This window comes from Poeciliopsis prolifica, unplaced genomic scaffold, assembly GCF_027474105.1.
Source record: "Poeciliopsis prolifica strain line A6 unplaced genomic scaffold, Auburn_PproV2 SCAFFOLD040, whole genome shotgun sequence".
In the NCBI taxonomy this organism is placed as follows: domain Eukaryota; kingdom Metazoa; phylum Chordata; class Actinopteri; order Cyprinodontiformes; family Poeciliidae; genus Poeciliopsis; species Poeciliopsis prolifica.
In genome coordinates, this window is record NW_026562415.1 from 3,853,580 (window position 1) to 3,881,288 (window position 27,709).

The 27,709-nt window shown below is 36.4% G+C and overlaps 1 protein-coding gene across 1 annotated transcript; it reads left to right on the forward strand.

Annotated features, from left to right (window-relative positions):
- The first annotated feature begins 17,808 nt into the window (after positions 1–17,808).
- LOC129375537 (macrophage mannose receptor 1-like) lies at positions 17,809–20,959 on the forward strand. Its single transcript, XM_055054689.1, has 5 exons — positions 17,809–17,843; positions 17,988–18,040; positions 18,359–18,718; positions 19,476–19,793; positions 20,171–20,959. The coding sequence occupies exons 1-5, from the start codon at positions 17,809–17,811 to the stop codon at positions 20,548–20,550; spliced, it is 1,146 nt and encodes a 381-aa protein (XP_054910664.1). The 3' UTR covers positions 20,551–20,959.
- Positions 20,960–27,709: the final 6,750 nt, after the last annotated feature.

Here is a 27,709-nt window from a genome sequence, read left to right on the forward strand (position 1 = left end):
CAATTTCTCGTAAAATTTGAATATGTGAGAGCAATAAAAAAATATATTTCAAGCAGAAATGCCAGGCTTCTTAGTACTATGCTCATTTCTGTCATTCATTACTTAGTTGGGTCTCTTTTTGCATGATTACTGCATCAATGCAGCGTGGCATGGATGCTATTGGACCGCGGTTCTGCTGAGGTGTAATGTAAGGCTGGTTTGTTGAGTTTGATACCTGCAGGTCCTCTGTAATGTTGGCTCTGCTGTCTCATTATTCTTTTGAGGATAGTCTGTATCTTTCAGGTCAAGCACAGTAAATTTCTGGTCATTGAAGCAAACATTGAACAACTGATGTCTGTTAGCAGTTATGGGTGTATTCAACATTTCACTGTGTTCTTATGAGATCAAGCATGTTGTTCCTGTCATTGACATTCTCAGTTTTTACCCAAATTGTACAAGAATGTTAAATTTGGGCCAAAAAAAATAAATAAAAACACCTTTCCCAATCTTGATTAGCTAGTTTAGAGATTCGTTCTCTGTTGTTGAGCAGAATTAGATGGAGCATAATCACAATACTAATGACCCACTTAATAATGATCTATGGTATATTTTAAATCCACTCAACAATAACACAACAAAATAGAATATAAGAAATGTCTAAATGATATTGGCAACAGATGAGCCAATGTTTAGTGAATGGTAAAGTCTTTCAAATCGTGTTGGATTTTTATTTTGTTGTGCCTTGCCTTGTTTACTGCAGCAGCTAAGTGCAGAGGACATGACTTCAGACATGAGGGTAATAATTATGTCCTCAAGGAGGGAAAAACAACCTGACACCCCTGATATTTGGAAAACCTGCTGTGTTCTCTTACAGTCAGAGTAAAATGTCTCAGTTTGTGGTTCTTGTTTGTCTTGAAAACACTTATCTTTACTAAAGTGACAAATCTGGAAAAAAGCCACACAATGTAATTTATTTTTGCAAGTTCTAATTTCATGTCGTTTTTAACTTCAATATGCCAGGACATATTTGAAGAAATTTATGTTTTTGCTTTTTTCTTTTACATGACTTTCTCCGTTGCTGTTCACGCTGCTTTACTACCAGGTGTTTTGTTATTTTGACAGGAATAACAGTGTGCATCACACTTCAAGTATTTCAAATTTCTCAGCTTTGCTTTTTTATTTTTATCATTAAGTAAAAATCCCATAGACACACTCAAAGGTCTATATGCAACACATTTATTTCCAACGTTATCCAAAGTATCCTAGCGTTATACTCAATAATTTCTGATCATGAAGGACTTGAAAAACATAATCACTTTTATTTCTTGAAAGTCATATTGAGCTTATTCTGTTCCTGTTCTCAGATTAACTCTCAATAATTTAGCTGAGGGTTATTATTCAAAGTCTAATTAGCTAAGGTTAAAAAAAAATGCTTCAAATCTAAATTCAATTTTGCCAGTCCTCCTGACACATTCTCAATCTCACACTTTTAAACAGCCTTTTTTACCCTCAAAACGCTTCAGAGAGCTACCACCGGGCCATTTAAGGTGAAATAATAAGTCTCTGTAAGACATGGAGCATGACTGTGTGAGTGTCGCTGGCCGGCACCAAAAATGTCAACAACAGGGAACAACTCCAGCCTGACCTGCAAGAAGGATGCGGAGCCGTAACGCTCAACTGGCGGTCGAGCATTGAAGGATTTTACAATGGGTGACGACGTGTGCAGCATCAGCACAGACAGCTTGCCTTCAGATCCAGACAGTCTCAGGACGTTGATTTTAAAACTGCAGACTTTCCTCCAGCATCACCTCTGCATTTGAGCTCATCCCTTATGTTGAGGACAAGAATCCCATAGTTTAAATGAGGCCAAGCTCTTTACAACACCTGTGTATTCAAGAGCACAAGGATCTTCATACAACATAAGATGATGGTGTCTGGTTATTTGACATATTTAGGATTCAGAATTTGGCTTAGACTCAATTTGAGATTGTACTGAGCCCTGCAAAAGTATTTACACCCCTCAATCTTTGTATGCACCAAAGGATTCCATTTTGCCAGTCCTCTACTCATACTTGAAAGTTGTCATTATTGACGACTTTCAGTAAATCTGTCACATAGAATTAAAGCAAAACACATAGAAGGTTTCTTGTTGTGACAAAATGTGAGAAAGTTGTGATCAATCTAATCTTGATGTTCGACAGATTTAATATTAGACTTTAAGCAAAGACTAATATTGTAAAAGTGACGCAAAGAGCAAAAGAGTTTGATGGCATTTCAGGGGATAAAACATGAATTGGTGACTCAAAATGTGACGCCACAAACCCATTTAAAGTATCAACAGATTTCCCTGAACCTCTAATAACAAAAAGTCAACTTGTTGGCGACTTTCGAGGAACTCAGACATGCTCTGAGGTCAAACGTACAAAACCTTCCAATTATTCCAGCAAAGGAACAAGTTAACATTGATTGCAAAGCTCACTACAAATTAGGCCTTAATTGGTAATCTTCCAGGCTGGTGGGATCCTCCTCCTTTTTGTTTTTCCTGCTCTTATCTGAGCAATGTGCTTACACTTCCTAAATAGGTTTCTCCTGTTAGAGAACTAATCAAAATCAAGGTAATGGCTAAAAGTCTAATAAAACAGTAATAGTACCTATCATTGCCACAGGCAAAAAAGCTTTTCTGCCAAAATGAAGCATAAAAATAAAGAACCATAACTTAAGAGCCTCCCAGAATCTTTACACTTCAATGAAGGTTTCTTTTCATTTTGATATTTCATGACTCAGAGCATAATGTCAGCACTCACACATGTGCACACGTTGGCCTGCACTGGCTCTGTCCCATTTGTTAAAGTGATTCATGAGGACTTGTGTTGGGAACTGATGATTCGTAGCAGCCCAGATGTCATTCAAGGATTCCCCTTTTCTTTATTCACAGCTTTAAAGACGCACACACACACACACGGGGTTGAACCATTCATGTTCAACACCATGTTATCCATTTTCATTTGTAAAATTTATACCCTACTCTGTAGCTCTTCGCCTCCTCCTTTAAATCCATAAGCTGATATGCTATATATGCCACAGAGGATTGCTGTTTTTTTTTCTCTTTCCAGATGATTGGTGGTTTACACTTTCACAACCAGGAGTTGACATATCTGTCTGTGGGTCAAATGGTTTATTACTGGATGAGCCATAAATCCTTTCAATGATTGGCAGAAGATCACAGAAGTGCTCGGCAGACATGGTCATAGAAGTATAAAAAAAGCTCATGAAGTTCACTGAGATGAGAACATCTGGTGTATTTGACAGATTCCTGTATATGGCCCATGAAAATGTGTTGTTTAGTTTTAATCATTTTGTCTTCAGGAATATCTACAGTGCTGTGAAATAGGGCTTGCCGAATTATGCAGTTCCTATAATTTTTTGACATGTTTCAGATTATCTAAAAAATAAAATTGGATGAAAATGTCCTCTGTAAATGCAGCGAGTGGTTTTCAAATTATTTCTTTCATCAAGTGGAGAAAGTTATCGAAACCAACCTGGTCTTGTGTGAAAATTAAATCCCCACTGAACCTAATAAGTTGTGCTTTGCGGTCAGAATTTAAGAGCTTATGATACAGCGAGCTTTGCCCCATTCTCCTTTTGCAAAAGTGTTTTAATTCAGCCATATTGGGTTAAGTTTTCTGGGGAGAGTGGTGTTTGATGGCAGTACAGTATCTGAATTTGAAATGTCACTTCCAGACATTTTATTTTACTGTAGCAAAGTGTGATTGCAGGCCTCTTTTCATTAATGTTGATTTTTAAGACTCTAAATATGCAGAAGATTCTAAAACTTCAAACTAAGGAATACATGGCTGTGCAATAATGGCATTAAAGTTATGTTAAAATAGCATCTTCTTTGAAGAAATTTGTAAGGATGAGCCAACATGATGACATTCTAAAAAATATGAGGAAATTAAATATATTCACCTGTACCTCCCTCTTTTTTTAATTTTATTTTAAAGTAACAGCTTCCTTTGTGACATTTGCTTTAAATTCTCAGTTTGCTAATAACTGAATTTTGGTTAAAAATAATAAAAGAAAAAACATTTAGATAAAAGAACTTTTGAGTAAGAGAGATACCAGTCTGAGTTTGTTTGAGCTTCTGTGATCTTGTGCATTAAATTGAAATAAACTGCTAGACTGATTCAGCAGTTTATGAGACTGTTTTGATGAAGAGCAAGCAGACCCTGGGGGTGAGGCTCTCAGATTATTTTCAAGTCTGGTTTTATCGCTCGCCATCAGTCAAGAGCGCTGGGTAATGATCAAAACAAGAAGATGTTGGGATAACCATTTTTTCTCCGGGGGCTTCAGGTCACCCATTGGGGACGGTTTGCGTTGCTGGTGTAGGATCAGATAAAGATGTCTCCTGGACCCGTCCCTCGGCAGGGGGTTCTGTTCAGATATTACTTCGAAGAGGCCAAGAGACTCAACAGCAACTTTCTCACGGGATTTTATCTCTAATCTGCAAAGGGAATGGATCAGGATCCCGGCAGGATTTGTTTTATTCACAGCCAGGAAATGTGATAACGCCACCCAAACCTAGAGAGTCGGGCCCTGTGACAAAATTATTCCGACAGGCAGGGCAGATTGTTATTTAAGCCAAGTTAAAAATCAGAATTTATGTGTGAGGGACTCGTTTACTGTACCCCTCAGGCAATCCATGTCTTATGTTACCCAGTGGGGTTCTGCTGGTTGAAGGCAACACATAAAGAAAAAGGACTGAGTCTAGTAGAGGTAATGAGTCATGTTGCTCTGAGCAGTGGAGGAGGGACAGATGGGACCATAAAGTCTAGACTGATGGAGTTTTTTAATGTGTCCAGAGTCTCATCTTGTTAAAAGCCCTTGTAATTTCTGCCCACACCTAAAGGAAAATAACACTTTCTCAAATCTGAGTTCAGGTTTATGACTGTAGGACAAAGTTAGAGAGATTATATTCTTACCATTCTGAGTTACCAACAGGCATTTGCAAAGGACAGCTAAGTGATTATAAACTGTACCAGGTATTGGCATCACCAGTTTCTGTAAGACTGCTAGCTAAACAGGTGGTTTGAGTGCAGGTATTCTTTATAGAAACCAGAGTAATTTTTGGTGCTAAAGGCCGACACAAATTAATGGAAAGTTGAGTGGAAGGAAAACGTACCGCACTAAACAGATGCACAAGTAATGGGGATAACGGCATGCCTTTTTTTGTAAGCGTTTGTATAGAATAATTTTTTTTGACAAATTAGCATGTTGTTATTTTTGTAATATCTGTATGGTTAATTACAATTTTAAATAATAAAAATAGGCAGCAGGTATTGTATAACTTGTTTAAATTATTTTAACCAATCTTAGCTACAGCTTTCCACTAACTTTAACTATTTTTAGTTTTGCCTCAAGCTGATTTTATTCTTCTTTTTTTCTTAGATTTCAAAGTAGACTTCTATTTCCAAGATATTGGAGAAAATTGTCTCTCTTCACCTCCAGGCATTGTGGCATCACTGAGGGTTTTCCATTTGGTTTTAAAGCACATCATTGCATTGAGCTGAAGCTTTGAGAAGTTTAGATTACATTTAGTTTTCAGGTGACATTTGTCATCTTAGTGTTTCTAGACCTCTGTGCTGCTTTTGTCACCATAGACCAATTTTTCCGCTTAGGGCTTACAGTTGGAATTAAGGGATATTAAAATTTTCAGTATCACTGAAGGATTGATTATCTTAAAGTGTTCATCTGTCTTGTAGCGTCCCTCAGGGATCCGTCCTTAGACCTGTCCTTTTTCCCTTTCAAATGCTCCCTGTATGCATCTATGAAGTATGATAACAGGACTCAAGAAAGAAGTTTCAGTTTCTGGCCAAAGTTAAGGTTTGGATGGCAATAAGTCTTCTACAACTAAATGAAGACAAAACAAATGTCTTACCTTCAGGAGTTTTATCCTCCTGCATCTTCACCCTTTCTTAATACTAAAGATCATCTATCAGAAACCTGTGATTGTTTTTGTAAAACTCACTGTGTATGATGTCGGTTTGCGTCTCTGATTTTATTTTTTATATATACAAGATTTGCAGGGCTTTAGTCAATTTGGTTTTTTAAATTAAATTGACTAGACTGTAACCGCTGTGCTATATGCAATTAATGCTCTATTAATCTGTGTTCATAATTTTCCATTTTCGTTGTGAGCTTCCTGCTCTCAGGATGGTGAGGGGCGTCTCCTGAGCTGATTTATAAAGGAAGAAGTTTGTGAAAACAAACCAGTAATGTTTCATTATAATGAAAAGGAAATGAAGTAATATGCCAAAGTCATCTTATTGGCTGTAGTATGCCTTTGTATTATTTTATTTATGTGCCAGAGACTGATGCAGCCGGTGAAGGAAAAATCTCCTCAGAGTTGGTGTTTACATAAACACTGGAAGCACACAAGAGGTGAAGATTTCTAGATAAATATGTTCAGTAAAGTGCAATAGAAACAGCCCTCAGCATGCAGTGGTCTATATTATACATTTTTCTTAAATAGCAATGTTTTTGCCTTCGAATGAGATTTCAAAAACAAAAGGTGAAAGTGGGGTTAAAACAGAGCTTGACTTTGAGTAGATCCAGCTTGTAAAACTAGTGATAAACAAGCAGGAATCTTAAACAACCTGAGGACCTGCAGTGTTTGCACTGGAGAAAATGCTATTTACTCATAAAGCAAGCTGGTTTCCTGGCTCTAATGCCATGCGCGCACACACATACACACAGCAGAATAAAATGTCACTGGTAATGGTCTTTTTCAACTTCTTTGACTGTGACATTTAAAAATCTTTGGAAAGGGAAGACCAGTTTGCCCCCGGGTGGCGCTGAGAACAGCAAAACCAGTCACATTATTGTTTGCAATTTTTAATTGCTAAATTGAGAGCGTGAAACGAGATTAGATTTGAGTTTAAATCTTTCAAAGAAACTCAGAGAGGGAAACAGAAGAACCATTTGAGCCAATCTTAAACTCTGCATTTTGCCGTTTTTGAAGCAGCATTGACTGTTGCAGAACCGAGAGCATTTGGGGAAAAAGAGGAGCTGCGATCCAGAAAGCCCTCTGTTTCACGCCCTGCATTTTTTGAAATTTGAATCTATATATCTTAACAAAAGTAAAAGACACTGAGGTAAAGTGCATGTGGGTTAGAAAGCCTCTTTATCGCCTCTTATTCATGTACAGACTGCAGTTCCAACAAAAGAGCAAGCACATGGAAGTTTTACAACAGACACAAATTGTCTTTGTTCTCCAGGTCTTTTCTTTTTTCTCCGCGTAAGTCAGCAGAAACAACTAAGAACAAACCATTTATAGGGTCAGCGAGACCGCTGAGAAAGATGGAAGTGGTTTTAACGATAGTCTCAAACAAAGCCGTCACTGTCTGCTCTCTGTTGAGCTGAGCCACTGTGTTGAAAATAATGAGTGTATGCATGAGAAACAGTGAGATGCTGCTAGTGAACAGAAATATATATTTGAATTTCAGTTAAATTTATGGTAGATGAAAAAAAAGTTCACAATATGATATATTATGAAAGTAGGGCAATTATGCATTAACTTATTACACTTTGACAAACTACCAACTTGTATGATGGCTGTTGCTGTTTTAAGACTCTTCCTCATATCAGTAGGCTTTTCAATATTCTACACCTACATCACCTGTGGACAAACCAATAACGGAGGAGCAATAGACCAGTCACCATGGAAATATACATTAATGTATTGTGCAAAGAATAATCTTTTGTAAAATGAACATTATAACAGACAACAATATGCCTATCCTATACAGCATTATAACCTAACCATTTCTCTAGTCAGAGACTTCTTCAAGTGCTGCAACATGGACTGCAACAGAAAATCCTTCCTTCCAACCATAACAATCTGTAATGTCTATTTAAAACTTAGATGAAGAGTTTGCACAAAAGATAGTTTTATATGCATTGTTAAAAGTAAATTATTTCATTGATAATAGCGTAATTACGATATTTTTCATGCTTAAAATCGTTTATGAGTTGTGAAATGAAAATGCACCATATAATATCCGAACACTTGATCACCCTCTGATTGCTGCCTCAGTTTTATTTATTTATTTTTTTGTTTTATGAAACATTGGCAGATAGATAACTTTTTAAACTTGCAGAACTTGGCTGCCAGATAAACACCCACAATGCATGAAATATGAGCGGGCAGAGCTAACCGGGGACTGTGATGAATGTACTGTGGGGATATTAATTCTCCCCACTGACATCGGCACAAATGTTTCATTACTGCTGAATTATCATTCAGCGTTGGACAGATTTCATTTTTGCTTTATGGCTCTAAACATTTGTTTCACGTTCTTATTGACATTGCAAACATCCACTTATGGACAAAGCAGAGATGAATAAGTATTCATCTGGTCTGAACACGGATCCAGTTTCAAACTCCTTGGGGAAATATCCAGCGCACCATATGCTAATAGCAACATTCACATTAAATACAGTGTAATGCTGGATACAAAGGTAAATATTTTAGCAGGAACAGCTGGGTTGCTCAGAGCAGGCTTTAGAGATTTCCCTTTTTTAACTTGCAAAACATGAAATAATCTGGAACCAGTAGGAAGCAGTGAGCTGTGCTCTTCTTCCTGTCTGAGAGAAGAGCCACATCCATGTGGAGCAGCAGTATTCCAGCCACACTCTTCCTGGATCACTGGTGAATATCACTTGCTTTTAAAAAGAAGAAGAAGAAGAAGAAAAAAAAGGAAGGGAAGATGTGAGGCGTGTAGCCGAGGCAGGCGTAAACGAGAGAGTGACAGAGACAAGATGGAGATAAAAATGAATCACAGAGAAGCAGAGTTGCACTTGTCAAGAATAATGACAACGGAGACTGAAGGTGCAAAATTCATTTAGATGGGATTATCCAACAGCCCTGAGGATCTGGACCCCTAAGCTTTGCTGGAGAGAATATTGCTTTTACTGTAGTGGTATAACATGCCACTAAACACTAGGAATGATGAGCTTTATGACTTTACTGGAGAAAAAAACTTATTAAATGAAAACGGTCAAATTCCAAAGGAGGCAAAAATGATTTTAAAATGTGTGTAAAAATGCTGCCAGACGGGATGAAGCTCAGAAAGAAGACTGAATGTTTATTAAAAGTGTTGCATACAACATGACAGGAAGAAAGAAAATCGAATTAATACCGATGGACAGACTTACTCCAATAGGTCCTCTGCCATCGATCATGACAGCCAGAGAATTTTACGTCGATCCCTGAGTTATTCAGCTCAGCTGTTCGCTGTGACAATCTCAGCTGTGATGAATCAATTCAAGTCAAAATTGAGATCTTGTTTAATTTTAGCTGGCCATCTCACTTTAGCAGGAATATATCACAAAGATAAGTCTGGCTGCAAAAAGTTACCAAGAAGCAGATTGATCAGAGGGCAACCAGAAGAGACCCAATAACCAAAAGGCCGGAAATGAATAAAGTAATAAATTCCATCTTTTTCAGACAATTTTGTGTGAATATGTTATTTAGATTCACTAACAGTGAATCAGGTTTCTAAAAAAGCAGATGTTGTGTTACTTGAGTGACTAAGTAATCATGTGAGGAGCACAGACATGAATAGCTTAATTGCATTCAGAAGTTGAATGTGCATCAATTTGTAGTGCATTCAAATACTTCAGTTAATACTTTCTTACTTAAACGTTGCAAGAAAGAAAGTATTGTACCAAATTGTAGAATTTGGTGCAATCTTTTGGCCACAAACTGATTGAGTGTTGATCAGGCAAACTTCATGATGTTTCTCTTAATACAACTGAACTGGAAGAAGGAAAAATGTTACCTGTATCTTCGTTCGTAACTTTTGACATGAAACTTTTCTCTCTTTCTCTCATGACCAATACTCTTACATGGAATAATCTTGCTTTGTAGGGTAGGAGAATTTTTCCACATAAAAATATACTAAATTGTATTTAACTTGAGAAAAGTTTTTGGTACATTTCCCTTCCAAGAGAGTAAAGTAGACCAGTTTTGAAAGGGCAATTATCTATGATGATTGCAGCAAGATTGGGCTCACTAGCTTGACATTAAAACATTAAGTAAAGGAGTGCATGTTTTGAAAAGAAAAACAGCATTTGATACGTCTGCAGTGCAGATTATTACTTTTGATTTTGCATAAATATTTCACATGTGATGCCATCTGACCTCTGGGCTGATTGCTTTTGAAATTATAGCTCTGCGAATAAGGAATTTCTCCTTTACATGGTGATTTACAGAATGATGACATGGCATGCAATGGTACGTATTTGCCTTTTCCCAGCCGCCCCTTTAAAATCGCACACCAATTTTACAAGAGCTGCTGTATTTGTATGGAATGGTAATTGTATTCAAATGCCATGAGCAATTTTCATACCGCAGAAGCAACATGCTGCTTTCTGAGGCTATTTTCCAATATCTGCTGAAAGGCTAAATGACCAGTTAATGCAGTTAAATAATATCCAATGTCTGCATTGTTCTTCTCTGCTTAAGCCTTGCAGGGTGGTAAGGTTGCAGTTACTTGGCAAATTTTATTTGCCTGAGATTCTTTTCTTAAAAAAACTCATTTTGAAAGATGCAGGCGTCCTGCTGTTCCACTGCTTGATTTTGAGGTCATCTTCAACCCAAACCAGGTCGAATCAGCTTATCGTTAATAATCAGGTCTCCATCTTCATCTGTCTCTAACTGGATCTCGATGCCTGTCAGTTCCATTGAGAGTCACTCATTTTATCAGCCCAAAAACCTTCACAAAATTGTCTTCAGATATTTCTTGTCCTGGTCTCTCCATGTCTTTTTCAGTGGTAGTCAGGTTTCAGCCTCCCTGACCATGGACATGTTTGACTACATGATTGAAGTTTTGTTAGAGTATTGATAATTTTTCAAGTCTTCCTCAGACACCCCGATCCAGACTCCGCTTAGTCTGTTGGTTTGTCAATCAGTCATTTTAATATTGATTTTGAACCTTTCTGGACTTGTTTTGTCTCTGACTGAGTTTTGTTGAAAAAACAAAACAAAAAAAACTCTTGATTTTCTTGTCCAAGATCTACATTCAGAAATGTGAAATGTTTCAAGTTAGGAAAAAGATGTTAGATGAAAGAGAAGAAAGTCAAGACAAAGTTGCATATTTTGAAATGAAGCCAGTAAAAGATAAATCACAGAACCGACTGTGGAAAACAGAAATGAAATGACTTAGAAAGCTGTCAGTGAAGGCCATAAACAAGCCAGACTGAATGAAAATTGAGAGCTAAACAGAAACCTTTCAAACAATGAAGGTGAATAAGAAGTCTCGGAAAGTTGGTGATGAAATTACCAAAGACTAGAGAAATGGTTTGAGGCGGAACACGATCAAGAAAAGACATTAAGAGGAGGGAAAACAAAGGATTTGGTTTTGGGGGCAGGAGAAGCAAAGGGAAAAGGAACAGCAGCCTTCTGGCAGGAGTGGAGCCATTTTAACTCGTCAGTTGGAATAAAACTGGTGATGAAACTGATGGATGGCGATGCAGGAAATGCTACCTGCTTTAGCAGCAGCACAGACATACAAAAACAACTTCAGCAACGATTTGGACTGTTTTAAAACATCGTTACCTAGAATTTCCAGCTGCATGTATGGCTTGTTGCCTTTGTTTAATTGATTGAGCCCATTCCACACAGGCAAAATGAGGGACTTTTACCTTGACTGAATAAATAAGTTGGAGATAAAAAAGCAAGTATTAAATTGGTGGTATGTTTGAAAGCTTTGAACTTACAGCATCTCCAAGAATAAGACTTTTATTCACGCTAAAGTCGAATATAGATTTTTTTTTTAATGTCTTGCAACAGTTTTCATTTGAGTAATAAAAGTAAACATAGTGGGCTTGAGGCTGAATTTATTTGACTCATTCCCTGCCTGACATGATATAGTTGAGCTATATTTCACTAAGTTAAAGTAATTGTGTTGTGATGATTATCAGTGCTCGTCAAAATGTCTGTCTTGTGGCTCGGGTGTCGGAGCTGAAAAATCTGAAATCAATTAGTTTAGTTTTTTCTTCTTTTATCAATGTTTCATGTTAAATGATAAATGGATTAAACATTTACACAGAGTTCAACACCTCAAAGTTGCCCTTTATTGAATGCAAAATGTTTTCAGTTGATTTCATTTATTCGGAGAAAATAAAACCCTTTCAAACCAACCTGAACAATTTGAACTGTGACAAAATAGTCTTTTGGATAAGCTGAATTTATTCACACTGAGACCTGATTACTGAGACCTGATTACAATCTGACCTGTAGAATGGCAGAGTCACTTCAATTGAATGCGTGTAAAAGAACAGATAAAGCAATAATCTAATCCTTATTTAAATAAATTGAATAAGAGATTACTTAATTGGTACCTATTAGTCTCGACAGTCATTTCTGAAGCTTTGCAGACTGCATCAAAATGAAAAAGAGCCATTCTTTCCACAAATGGGAAAGCGGATATGGAACTGTGGTGAACCCTCCCTACAGCCGGATAACCAGAATCATTCAGAGAGCAAATCGACTCATCCAGGAGGTCGCAGTAGAACCCAAAACAACATTTAACGCAGGTTTGTGGTCATGATTCATGAATAAAAAGCACTGCTGACAAAAAAACCAAAGGTTTGTATCAAATTTGTTAAAACGATCTTAATGATCCCACACTTATAGGAAAGTATCCTGTCCTTGTTTGCTTCTTCTGGAACTGGTCGACTTTCTGTAATTAATGCAGCCATAAATTCTGTTCTCTGCCAGGAGGAGAGAAGTGCAGTGATTGTGCAGCAGGACAATTATCCAAAGCTTACCAGCAATTACTGCTCTGAGGGGAAGGTTTTAGCTCAGGCTAGTCAAAGTCCACACCTAAATCGAATTGAGACGCAGTGGTATTCTCTTTAAAATGACGGTCATGCTTCAAAACTCTTGTGTGGCTTAATTTAAACAATCCTGTGATTGAAAAACGAGTCAAATGCCTCCACAGTGAAATAAAGTAACAATTGTTGCCAGTTACCTCCGATGCTTGTTGGCAGTGATGGCATAACTCTTTCATTGGGTCAACATGCAGACAGCTTCTCAGCTCAGACTGGTTTGCATGTCTCTTTCCCCCTTAATGAATTGAAAGAATCATTTGAAAACAGTTTTTTTTTATATTGATCAAATAATATTTTTCTATTACACCTGAAACACGAGCAACAGATAACCAAACATTTTGAATGCAACCTCAACTAGATAAAACCTGAAATAAGGCAAAAAAAATAAATCAAAACTTTGACAGAAGACTTGGACATTAAACTTGTAGAACCGTTTTAATTTAATGTTTTCAAGGCTGCATAATGACACATTTGATCTACCTGTTGTATTGTAGTAAAGTCTTTGCACAGCGAATGCGATGCAGATCACATAAAAAGACATGAATAAAACCTTTGGAGAACAATGGAAAACGTGGAATGGAAACAATAGTTCATGAATGGACAATAAAAGCGATTATAAAATGAGAGGACGCCCACTCGGCTCCCTTACCTAACCCTTTCTATTTCACTTTGAGTGTTCTGCACCACATTTTTTTTGTAATTTCCTCTCATCCTCTTGCTGCCAACCACGTTTTCTTGTTTTCCCTCATCGCTATCACACCATCGACTCCATTGTTGCTGGCTGATGCTCTCGATGGCAGCGAGATTTTCTCTTTCTAACCTCTTGTTTTTGAGTCTTTCATCTAAATCCGCCACCTGACATCTTCCCCCCACCATCAAAACTCCTTCTCACCGATTCCTCTTAGTGAAGGCGACAGGCTGCTTTTCATCTTTTGCACTTGTTGTCCCCGACACTTGTTGACTTCCATTTGAAAGGTCTCCTTAGGGAAATGTCACTGTTTCAGTAAGTGCCTTTCCATTACGCAGAAAACGCAGCAGAAATTGGGTGAGATCAAGCCTTTTAAGGAGGCGGGAGTAAATCTGCATGAAGGCATTCGCAGACGTGGGATTCACTGCAATTACTTAATCTAGCTGGCAAAATACAGCGAAACAGTCGAATAATGTTCCACTGGAAAATAAAGCAGAGTCACAGAGTTAATCATACAGATTTGCTTGCTTTTATGATTTAACATTGGACTTATTTATGCATACAATTACTGTAATGCATAACTGCAAATCTATTTTTTATATTTGGTTGCTAGAGAAGCTAGAGCACATAAATAAACTTTGCCAAGAGATTTAAGATGGAATTTGAAAATGACATTCAGCATATAGAGCCACATTTAAGATTGATGATCAAGGTTCGATGTTTCCAACATTTTGATATTTGAAGCATATTACCCAGGATAATAAATTCAACTTCTAAAATCTCTGATTACCCAATGAGAAAAGATGTACAAAAATAACATGACAGCGCTTGTATTACAGTCATTATGGTAAAACTTTTAAAAATGAACTAAGCTATATTTTTTAAATATTCCAGCCACAATTAAATGGTCTTGGTTTTCTTTTTTTTTCTTGTTCTATCAAGTCTTGCATTGATAGACTTACTCTTTATAGATTATGGTTCATTTGAAAGCTTGTTTGCCACAAACAGAAAAAAAAATATATGAACAGATATTCCAGTCCTGGCCAGTTATGTTGATCTCAAACCAGTTTTCCTACAGCCATTGTTTTTCAGAGTTTATGCTCACTGTGAAATTTTCTCTTCTGCATCTCGATATATCATACAACCTGCACAATATACCAGAGCAGTCTGACAACATACCAGTCAATATACCAGCATTTTTACTGTTGGAGCTGAACGGAAAGGACAGTAAACAACTATTTTGGTAATCTTCACCTGCACACAACTAAGAATGTTGTGTGCAGTTATGAGTTGTTAAGAATAAGAATTAAACAGATATCTTGTAAGTTTTCAGTGTTCAAATATTACGCCATCTGCTGGTTACTGATTTGCAAAAAGAAACCGTAGAAGGCAGGCTGACGTGACAGACTTTTTGGCCCAGTATTTATTTAATTAGATTTTTTTCAGTAATGTCTGATATATTTGCTGGCTCTGGTGTCTCATCTCTGAACTCCACAGCCTCTCAACTTTATATTTGCGAGTGCTATTTGTAACTTCACTTATACCTGAAGCATCCTCTGAAGAAATTCTCAAAATGAGCCATTTTGTAAACACAACACTTAATTCTCCAGAGATTAAGCAGAGGGCTGTTTTCAGCTGACAGTCAATAATCCACCTTCGGGTCCATCCTCATTTGTTCTTCAATAATTCAGATGTGTACACCGGGTAAACAACACAGGACTTCATCATTAGGTAGCTGCAAAACATTGACTTTTAGCTAATGTCATTTTATCTAACGCCATTCTTCCTGTGCAGCTTTGCTAAAGTGCAAATCTTGTTTTTCCTTATTGTTAGTCAGACGTGTTCTTGAAGTCTCGGTGGGGTTTAGTTGTCAAGTACTCAACATGCACTTAAATTGCTTCCTGTTCCAGTGCCAGAAAATCTTTGCTTGCAATCAGGAGCTTGCAGCTGCCTCCTACAAACACACACACACACACACACACACACACCTACACACACATGCTGTCAGACTCTTAAAAAACAAGCCACAGGATTGGTCAAATATCTAACTGCACTTATGTGGATAAAATGGCTTCACCTGCTGTTGAACCACGTTGACATGCCCCTTTATCTAACAGCTTTCCTCACAATTCCATCAATACCCGGGGTCACTGTGGCCTCACACCTACACAAACGCAGTTTGGCAGCAGACTACAATGTCTGAATGTGGACTGAAGCATTTCTTAAACATAATGCACACTTGAAGAGAACAGGAAATCACACACAACAACAACAATCTGCTGTGGCCACATACAAATTCAATTACTTGAATATAATTTTGAGCTATAGTGCCTTACAGGAATAATGCTGAAATGCTTTCATGCTCTATCATTACCTATAATCAGGTGTCTGCCCTGGATGGAAAATCATCCTTGTAAGCACCTTTTTTATGTCAGTGTGAAACTGCATGGGAGTCAAATTCAGCCCATGAAAAACTGTGGAACTGAAATGTCTGCCAAAGACTGCAAAGTGCTGAGTCGCTGCAACTCAACTTTTAACTTTTTTTGGTATAGTTTTGTTATTAGTTCAGAAAACCTCATCCTTTCTGAAATGATCACGACTGCACCCTAAGGCACGTAACACAAATCAAGTCAGACAAGTTGTTCAATGTGCGGCGTTTTGTTATCTGCCCCACAACTTCAAATTGAAATCTTCCTAAGTATCACACTGCCTATTAGTTATCAACTTCTCACTAAGGCATTGCAGTCCCTGTGTAGCTAAATTAAAGCAGCAGCAGGAACAATTGTTGCACTTTTTTCAAGTGCAACAAAAGAAAAAGTGTTGAGTGCACAGAAATTTGGAGAGATTTTATTTGATTCTGGTTTTATTTATGTTTTCTGTTCTTTGAGTAACATCGCATTAAAGCTAAATAGAAATATTTTCCTTGTAGATAGGAACAATATTTCACCGTAACAATAAAGAGCTTCCTTGTTACAGTAGTTTTGCATGTTTCATAGTGTATAGCAGGGGCCTTCAAAGCTGGGGTTCTAGGAAAGAATCATATACAATCCCATTCCACGGCTCCAAAGCATACTTCTGCTTTTTTGTGTCTTGTGTTGAACAGAGGAGCCTTTTATAAAGAGGAACCTCAAGCCAGCTATAAAATGTTGAATGTCAGAGGGATTTGCATTGACAAAGATCTGATTTGAAATTCAAAATTGATGATGCATGTAGGTGGCTAGCAACATCAAACACCTGACTTACATGCAAAACTTTACATTTTATTTTATTTTAAAACAGCAAAATGTTTTCTTTAAGCCAGATAATGTTTTGGAGAATCCAAAATAGTCAATCATATTAGGAAAATGGTTGAGTATTCTGACTTTAAAATTCTTCAGTGAGAGTCATTTCTTTACCAAAACAAAAGTTTAGATCATTTTGCATTTAATCTTCTCATGAACAGGACTATTCATCCATAGCTGGAATATGACCCTGATGGTACCAATTCAGGGCCTGAAGTTCAGCTTTCACTACATCCTGGCTCTGGACAAACATTACCCACATAATTGCAGCAGAGTGATACATTGAATATCGGTTTTCTATGTCTAATACAAAAACAAAACAGGTGTTTAAAATGTTGTTAAAAGCCAAAATCAACGTGTTAAAACTGACAGTCGGTTTGTGTTTCCGCCTAAAATTCGTGTTTCTATTACGGTTTCCTATTATATGTATTTAACTTGCAAGTTAATTTATTTATGATGACTCCTGACAAAGCCAATTTCAGTTTTTAATACCTTTTATGAGTTCTGATCCAGTATTTGTTTATGACATAAAAGCGAATGCATGTTCCAGGAAATGCAGTCACAGTTGGCAAAAAAAATAAAAAATCTCTTTTGCTAAAATTGAACACAGTTAAAGTGGGAAAGCTAAGAGCAACCTGTTAGTTTACAATCAATTCTCTAAAAACTGTAATGCCTTCATCTTCCAAAACAAACCAGTTTTTGACTAAAACCTGCTTTACAGATTTAATCATGTTTTAATAAATTGTTGAAATACTTTAATTGGTTCATAAACTGAAGAGAGAGAATAAAAAAAACGTCAGGAGTGAGTAATTTCCTCAGGACGATACGGCCTCCATTTTGTCTGATTTGACTATGACTTGGCTACACTTTACCATCGTGTTATTCATTAATTTCATGACATCTTTGTTTTGAATGTGCAAACTTTGTTTCGAGCTCAACGACTATTAAACCAATCCACACGAAATGGAAAGCGCATTCTCCACAGGATACAACAGCAAGTAAGACCTGAACTTATTCTTACTGACTGTTAAATAATTTATATCAGACATACTAGACTGTTACACCGTCTTATATACAGCATGTAGATGATATTTTAAAAAAGTTTTTCTTTTAATCTTTTTCTCTATTTTTCTTTTTTTCAGAATAATAATCAAGCTGCAGACAATGATGAAAGTTTTGTTCCTCGTGTGTTCAGGTAAGCATTGTTTTATTTGTCTTACTTGAAAAGAGATTATCTGTAGTTGTTTCAGCACAAACATTGTATCTCACAGGACAAGGGAATTTAAAATGCTTGCATTTTTTTTTTTTTTTTTTTTTTTTGTTGCTGGAGTAATTATACATTTTAATGCTTTCTCTTTAAGAACCTACTAACAGTGTACAAATCAATAAGTCGCCGAGTTTTCAACTTCGTAATCTACTATAGCACAAGAAACTTAGAATATGCATTATATTTCATCTTATAGAAGCGAAGGTCCTGTAAACAAACTTAAACTATGTTATTGTCTTTTTGCAGGAATTTTGCAGTTTTCATTAGCTGCAAACCGTCTGCGATACTTTAATTATACAGAAGGGGAAGTTAACTGGAATGCTGCAAAACAATACTGTGCTGACCAGGGGGGGTATTTGCTGAGTCTTTATGATAAAGAGGATGAGATGATGATATATAATTTCACCAACCCAATAAAAAAAGGTTTTTGGTCTGGCCTGAAGAAGAAGGATAATGATACTCTCTTTTGGTCAAATGGAGAAGCCGTCAAGTTTAACAAGTCAACAGTAACCATTACAGATGTAAATCAACTCTGTGAAGCTTTTGAAAATGGTTCATGGATAGGTAGTAATTGTTCAGAAGAAAAGGCTTTTATGTGTGAAAATGGTAAGTGTGAGCCTGCATTTTCCTTTTTTTTCTGAAAAAAATAAATAAATCGATAATATTAAAGTTAAAGGGAGATAACTTTATCCCTCAACACTTTAAGTGGTTTAAGTGGGAAAAAAAATACAGGTAACATAATAAAATGATATTAGAGAAACAGGAGTCATATTTTTATCATCAGTAGCTTTAATAAAAATGGATAAAAAACTAAAAAGGTGATTCTAAGTCAGATCCGCTTGAGTCACGTAAGTCATCATGATGTTAACATGGACATGAAAAGTAACACAAAAAAAAACTCCTTAAAACCAAAAAAGTGATTCGTTCATTTTACTCTTATGATTTCAATAAACCTATTATGTTTATTTTCTGTTATAAAACATATTTATCAGTATTAATGCTATCATTTAACAAGCCAATGTCATTTAATCAATATTATATAAAAAAATACAAATATTTGTAATAGGGAGGATGGATAAGCAGAGTTGCTTCTTTCAGGGAAAAAAACTTGTCCTCTTCAGAGTTAACCTGCTTTCTGTTGCATATAATACACACTGAAAGCTGGAAAAAAGTGTAAATGTAATTTACCAATGTTGCACTTAAAAGCACGAGTCATATATTAACCCAAAGCAGATTTGAAACACAATAACTCTAAGTCAATATTTATTCTCTTATAGATTGCAGAGTTCAGTTTTATTCAATCAAATTTATTATCATTTTGAATCTGATTTCTCCCTATTTTTCTTTTTTTTTTCTTTTCCAGATGGAAACTTTATCCTTGTGGACGATGTTGAGAAAAACTGGTGCCAGGCAATGCAGCACTGCAGAACACATTTCGCCAATTTAGCGAGTATCATGAATGAACAGCAAAACGAAGACCTGCAAGACAAAAGTCAAGAAAAAAATGTTTGGATTGGGCTTCAGCATGATAACTTTGAATGGGCAGACAAAAGTTGTTCAACATATAAAAATTTACATAGAGAGAGCAAAGGAGAATGTATCTCTTTCGATAGCAATGAAGAGGAACTTACTTGGAATCAACTAACGTGTAATAGTGTAAAACACATCATTTGTTACAAAGGTTAGCTGTAAATTTAATACATTTACTGTCAAATATTGTTAGGCTTTATTAAGAAAATGTAGAAATGTTGTCATTCATAACTAGAAAAAAATTGCACCTTTTGCTGAGACATTAATAAGTTAAGCAGTAAAGTTTCAAAGGATGTCGGTGGTATGTTATTGAGAAATAGTGTGACATAAATTTCCCTTCTAGGCTCAATAAATGGAAGTTTAACATGTCATGATCAAATATACACATAATCAATCCCAAATGTTGACATTGTATCATCCTATTTTCAGACACTGTCGGCACAATTTATGGGCAAGCTAAAGATTAGCATGCAAAGGGTTAAAAGACTTTCTGTAAGTCTTATTTGTCATTTTTCTCTTAATTTTCAGGCCATGTGAGAATCAGAGTAATCAATGAGCCCAAAACCTGGGAGGGCGCCCTGAATTACTGTAAAGCCAGACATTCACGCCTTCTATGGATTGAGGATGAGGAGGACCAGAGAGCCGTCGAACAGTGGCTAAATGTCACTTCCACTGGTTCTTTGACGCGCTTGTGGATCGGTTTGAGGCAGAGTTCTGTCTTTGGGTTCTGGATTTGGAGTGACCGAATTGTGGACTATAAGAACTGGGAGAATGGACAACAGCCTCAGATGCCTTTCTCCAATCATTGTGGTGTGATTGATGCTGAAACCTACAAATGGAGAGATGAAAACTGTAAGCTTAAGATACCTTTCCTTTGTGAGGAGGATATAACATTTATGAAGACTTAAAATTACAGCTTCATTCAATCAGCAGCAGAAAGCCTAATGATGTCATTTTAACACATCTTACATGATGTGTTAACATGTCTATTTCTCTCTCTCTCTCTTTGTTATTGGTGGGTTTGGTTCTACGCTTAGTTTTTTTTAATTTCATGTAATAAGTGTCAAATTTTGATCTATAAATCCATATATTTAGGTCTCAAATATATTTCCAAAAGCAATATTTAACCCGAATCAGCTCAGTATGTGAAAAGTTTTGCCATTGTCTGCTAGTATTTGAGCAAGAGATTTTGTGTTGCTTTTTTGCTTGTTTTCCCAATCAAATATTTCAAGAGATTAAAATTTTGATATATATATATTTTTAAATCTTGACAATCAGTGTGCAGATTTTTTTAAACTTATGCACGATATGTTTTATTGTTGGACACAATAATACACTTTGCACATGCTCACAAAAGTTGTATTTGCTTAATAAACACAAGAATGCTTCCAGTTTTTACACTGTCTTCACTCAGTTTTCACATTTTCAAATTCTTGTGAATTTGCCTGAATGCACTGGAAACTTATGTTTCTCACTAACAATTGCTGATGCTTTTTCCACACCAAGAATATTTAATTCATTTAATTATCCTGTCAATAATTAGTCATCTTTATATTGAGTAATTTTATGTTGAATGGCACAAATTAACTTCATAAAAATATCTCCGGTATAAACCTAATCAAATTGTATAGAATACAATTAACTTCCTTTCTATCAAATCCAACTATTTATCTATATTTCATACAGTATCAATTGGTTATCAGCATTTAGTCATTGACTTTTTACATTTTGTTTTATGGCATTTGAGCTTTACATGCATTTCAGTTAGGAAACAAAGTTATGAGGAAATATTACAAAAGCATGAGAAAGTGCTTTACTTCTTTGACTTTTATGTGTTGTCAGTCACCCGTTAGTGACGTCTGCTTTCTGAGAATACAGAACGCGTGCAGAATCTTCCAGATCAGCAGTGTCGCCATTTACTTCTTATTAAAGTGTGTTTTCAAGCATGGAGAAAAATTATGAGGCTGAAATTTAATCAAGTGGCTTGAGATTTCTCAGTTGATTTAAGTTACTGTAAAATAGAGGAAGATGTTTTTGTTTTTTTTTGGTATTTTGACCAACATAAAATTTGTTTAGTTAGATTTGAAGTTGGATCCTGTCTATAAACCATGTGAGACATGAGGCTTTTGAATCCCTTTTTGCAATATAGAAGCAGGTTTTTACATGAAATATTTTTATGTTCATTAGTTTTTAGAAATCTTCTCACTCTGGCATTACTTTTATTTTTGTCACTGTCAAATAAAAATAATTTCTAAAAGCAACAAAAAGGGTAATGCTCTGTCTGCAACATGGAGACAGACTCGGCTGTTATTTCTAATCTCCTACAAAATTTAAATAGGAAAAAACAGACATAGACTTCCCAAAAGCTTAGTTGCTGTGAAGTTTATTCATGACAAATTCTTGAACACATTTGTGCCGATCGGGGACGAATCGGAGCATACAACCAAGAAATACATCCGACTAGGAGACCCACAGAAAGGGAGCATAAGAGCAGCAGATGGAGGGCGGGGGGGAAGTGAGAAGAGCAGCAAAGCCTGTCAAACTATTAATGTCATGTTGTGAGCCCGAGGCTCCCGGTGACACCGGAGATGAGTGGACGTGTTTAGCATAGCGCGTCGCATGCGTGCACGGCCATAAACCCCGGCCAGAGAACTCTGCAGCTACTCGCCATTCTGTGGTATTCTCTAATCACCGGCCTGAACTCTCCCTATTAAATACTCACAGATTCAGTGAAGCCTTTATTATCTGCAGTGGCTCACAGAGATATTGTTCTGGAGTGTCAAAGGTGGCGGTCAGTTTGACTTTTGACATTGTTGCCAATGTACATTAATAGCTTTCATGTGTTCAAGACCCACTTGCACTGATAAATCACGGCTATTAATGAAACATATTTTGCCGTTAGAACTGAAGTGAAGCATTTTACTCAGAAAACCAACTTGTCTACAGGTGTGCTGCGCCCATATTTGGCTTCCCATTGATGCTGCATTAAACCGATGAAGGGTTGCTGGAATATTGCCAAAGTATGGTTCAGAAAAAAAATTAAGTTTGATGGTCATCTGTGTGATTTTTAGCGTCATATCTTGACTTCTATGTGCCAATAAAAATCCTAAAACACCTCTTGAGAATAAATAATAAAACACATAGCGACGTATTCACTGCATTTAGTTTATTCTAAAAGTTTATTAGTTTTTAGTAACTCCTCTGTTCTGGCCACTTGCCTGGGTGGTGCACTCTTGTGTAATTAGTATTCCAGTCTGAAACCTAACAACCTTTCATAAGGTTCCTGTTGCTAATGGCTGATTTCACTATTTCTGCAACAGTAATGGCATTTTAGACACGTCCAGTGCAAAGATCGCTAATTTAGAGTGGAAATGGCCCATCAGACCCACCTAAGGGTCATGTAAGTTGAGTTGGTGCAGAGATATACTTGTGGTTCTTTCTCTGTTGATATGCATGTGTGTTTATGCGTGTGTGTGTGTGTGTGTGTGTAGATCTTAAAAAATTTCTGCCTCCTGCACAATCCTTTGGCCCAGTTGTTATTCCTCATTTCCCGTCTTCATTTTTGTTTTTTTGTCGAGTACCGTTATTCAATTTAGGAAATAGTTGTTTTTCTTCCCTGCACCACTTTATCTTACACGAACGTTTATATATCCAAAGTTATCGGACAAATCTATGTACATTAACACAAATCACCTGAAGGGAATGTTTTATAAGCAACAAATGTGTGTTTATCAGATCCCAGATGTATCGATTTTCGACTTTGCTGAAACCTTTTCAACACACTCTTGAGGAACCACAACAAAGATGCAGAAATATGAAATGAAACAGATATAATATCAGCAGAGTTTTAGCAACAAAAGCGATACCTTAACATCTCTTCAGTGTAGTAAGCTTTAGAAGCATTTATTGAGGCAACAATCTATGACACTTGACCTTACATTTGACTCTTCAATGCATTAAAAAGTCTACAGTCAATTCATGCCATTGCCAAAAAAAGCCCACATCATTCCTTTATACCACTGCTCTTTAGTTGTTATGATCTGGCAATTGCTTCTTTTGTACATTTTAAAAAAAATTTTTTCAAGAACACTTTGAAAGAAAGTAGGATGAACTGCAAAGGGAACAATAAGTTAAAGCACATATCAAGTTATCATTTCAAACATGCCACACAGGAACTACAAACTTTAAACTCCCCAAATTGTTTAAAAACCCAAATAAATATTCATATTATTACATGCTTAATTATAGAATATTTTGAGAAAACTCGTTGAAGTGATCTCAAAAACTGGAAAACTCTCTCTTTTTTTTGTGGTTGTTAAAGATGAAATGAATGCATGCGTTTGAGAATTTTGTTTAAAACCTCTGGACATGGTTTTTGAAGTAACAATCTGTTGGTAAAATGTCGTTTATCTGAGGGCCAACATTTACTAACACACAATTTGAAAGCAAGACAGCAACTCAAACTGAGCAACAAGAGGCTCAGTTTGTCAGAGGAAATTATGTATATAAAGACAATCAGGCAGAAATCTACCCCCTGCAATGTTCCTGCAATGTTCCTGGTTGCTGATCCTATACAGAGCAAACTGCAAGTTTTTTATATGCCTCATATTTTGCTTCCCAATCTTTACTCTTCAAGTAGTTCACCATATTGTTCCCTCTATCTATCATTGGCTTCCTAAATGCACACCCTTCAAAGCAGCAGAGCAGTGAATTGTAAAATAATGATCTGCTTGGAGACTTTAGCAATCAGCTGATTGGCTTTACAAGTAGCATTGCTAATATATTTTTTGTCAAACTTGGTTCTTTCCCTTCGTTAAGCTTCTGAGGGTCGGAGATTTCCATCTGGTGGAGCAGACCATATACAGAAAATATAGTTTGGAGTGAAACAGTTACAGTATTGTGTCTGTCCTTTGGCTTTAACAAGTCTGTTGGATAAATTTTAACTACTTTACACTTGATGTGGACTTTACTGACTGAAAAGCTAAAATGTCACAGATGGGGCGTCACAAAGAGGAGAAAAATTTTATCAAACCTTACAGATGTGTCCGAAAATATTTCACAAAAACATTGAATCTTCTTGTTTTAATGTTTTGCAGCTTTGCAAAACATTAAAAGTTTGTTTTTTTCTCTTGAGGCATAAATGGCAGAACGGGAACTTTTGCGTGGGCTTGAAAGAACGTTGGTGGCAGCATTGATTTCTAACACATCTCCAGTGCTTTTGTCCATAATAATCACACTTCCTAATGCAGCATTTCTAACATTTAAAACCAGATTCATCCATTTTCTTTCTAGATTTCAAACTCATGCTACCATCTTTCCATGCACAATTTTTCCAAAGACATTTTTTCTTTAACGAGACACAAATCCTATTAACATTCACAAACTCCACTTCCCTCTTTGACCTGACCCGGGTGCCAAACTCAGAGACCTTTGGGAGGAAAACTGGAGGTTGTAGATTGTGTTTGCTTGGCCTTTTGACACCTTTGGTCCTAATAATCATCTACAGTACATACATTGACCAATTAAAATTTGTTCCTGAAAATTAGGATTTGTAGTGTACAAAGTTACCTTTATCAGGCACATAAAAGAATTGTCCATTGGATATTTTATACATTTCTCCAAGTTTTTTTCATAATTGCTAGCATTGAACCAGTGTCTACGGAAGACTGTTTCTCTCACCACTACATGATGATTGGACTTGGTCTTTATTGAAAAAATTTTATTGAAAAATTAAAAATCCATCTGGCTTTGTTTAGCCAAATTCTAATCCACTAAAACACATCATTCCTTATCATTTAATTTTTTAATTTTTTTCCATCCTTCCAACATATGTTAAAACCTTTAGCTTCCGTCAGTGGTAACTTGTTTGCCACTGACATACTTTTTGTCATACTTTTTCCAGACCAACAGTGAAATTGATCCTTTTTGCACCTCCGAGAAGTTAATTCCATCACCAGCAGAGCATGAATATTTGAAACGTTTTGGCAAACAGCAGCTAACAACCCGGAGCAGGTTGTCCTCAGTGCTAACACAATTGGGTAAAATAGATAAAATTGCTGTGGATATTGAGAGGCAATTGTTTGAGAGGCTGCTGGGTTGTCTTTCAAATGGCTCAGTCCACAGATGCCTCAAAAGCCTGGTAATTTTATTAACATTCAAGACTTTAAGAAGAATTTTCTCTAATCTAAAGCATTATTACAAGGCTATGGTAATTGTGCTGAACAGTTCTTTCCACCTTGACTGGATTATGAGGATATTTACTAAGGTTAAACAAAACTAAAATAAAGTGAATAAAACACACAATGATTAGATCTTTAATGCTAACTTAAAGATCTAATCATTGTCCTGCCTTTCTACGTCTATTTAGACGGAGGGAACAATGAACTCTGAGAACCCCTGGATTCACCAGGGAGAACATTCAAGCCTCATGCAGAAAAACCCCAGGTTTGAATTTGAACAGCGCCACCATGCAGCCCTGCACCCACGAACTTTAATTCCTTTTATATATTATTGGCTTCTTTGAATTTTACATGCAATCAGATTCTGCTCTGACTTTCAATTTAAAAAAGAAAACTGTTTTCCCTTACAACTGTACCTTATCTTGGTTCCTCCTTATTACGGCTCTGTCTTCATATCAGATAAATGATTTAACAATATGGGCAGCTGTAGATTGTGATTCAAGTCGTCTTATTGGAAAATGTAAAATAAGTCCACAAAATGAATTGGCTTCACTTTTGAGTCAGTGAAATTGCAAAAATAGATGAGTTTTTGCCATTATTTTATTTTTTTTTTACACTGGTTTGCATTTTCCACAGTTGCGACAAAAGACACTTTTTCATATTTTCCCACATTGCAAGTGCAGAAAATGCAATACATTTTATAGGGGCTGCATGTGATAAACCAACACAAACTAGTTCATATTGGGATTTGGAAAGGAAATTATGTGGTAAAAAAAATTAGCATAAGAGATTATAAACCAATAGCAGCAACTGGTTTTGTCAATTGTTATGTTACCTGTCAGTTTTGCTTACATTTAAGTTCCTTCTATCTCACTATTTGGCTCTGTTCACATCCAGCTGGTCTACAAGCATGCTTAAAATTGTCCAATTTTTTTGATTTGACATTCAAAATAACTATGCAGAGTAAAATACAAACATTTGCCATTGTCAGTGCTGTCTTTCATTGCTTAACGACTCACATAATTTAAGACAATCAGTTGTGGCAAAAATCAGAAAACTGTTCACCACTCAGTGCCAAAAAGTTGTTAAATTGCCTTTCTCTCAAATAATCGTAACCATGTCTGATTAACTGATTTCGCCATGACTTGCAAAGTCAATAAGACTTTTAAACATGGAGATGTTTGAGGAACTGAAGCTGTAAATGCAGGAGACTGTGACACCCCTGTATAGTTCTGCAGTCGCTGGTGCAGAAGCGAAGGTGGACGACCTTAGATAACGGAGGAAAAATGAAGTTGGCATCAAAGATCTTTCTTCAAAGGATTCTCGGCTCGTCTGCGTTCTTTGACCACTCCTTTACAGAGGGCAGGACAGTGAGTCAGTTACATCATAAAAAATAAGACTGTGGCTGTAGGTCTCTTTGACATTTCTTGACAGGTTACTAACCACTCTCGCAAAGTTCAGTTTCTGTTCTTGCTCAGTCAGAAGTGCGTGCTTCAGTCCCTTTTTCTTCTAGCCCAGTGTGTGTGTCCCTGAATTAGCAATGCCTTTTATTACTTCTCAGGAATGTTGCTCTTTTCATCTCGTTTTTTGTTCTTTAATGTCTCAAGTTTCCGTTGATCAGATTTGTCAAAAATTTTGTTTTGGTTTCCTTTTGTTTTGTTTCTCTATTCTTTCTTTTTTTTTTTAGCATTCATGTTTTTTTCCCTCTGAGTAAATTTCAGACTTCCTACACACTTTTTATAGCAAATTTCATGTCTTGCCACCATTAGATTTTCCAAATTCTCACTTCCTCCTTATAATCTTATTTGAAGTGAACAAAACTATAGATGCAAAGATGGATAGTTGGATGGGTGGATAAAAAGGATGTGTATTGAGTAAACTGATAGTG

Bases quoted from the DNA above. Each gene is read 5' to 3' on its own strand.
- LOC129375537 (XM_055054689.1), top strand. From the start codon at position 17,809: ATGGAAAGCGCATTCTCCACAGGATACAACAGCAA. The intron at 18,041-18,358 runs GTAAGCATTGTT...GTCTTTTTGCAG, and splicing joins TTTGTTCCTCGTGTGTTCAG to GAATTTTGCAGTTTTCATTA. The intron at 18,719-19,475 runs GTAAGTGTGAGC...TTTCTTTTCCAG, and splicing joins GGCTTTTATGTGTGAAAATG to ATGGAAACTTTATCCTTGTG.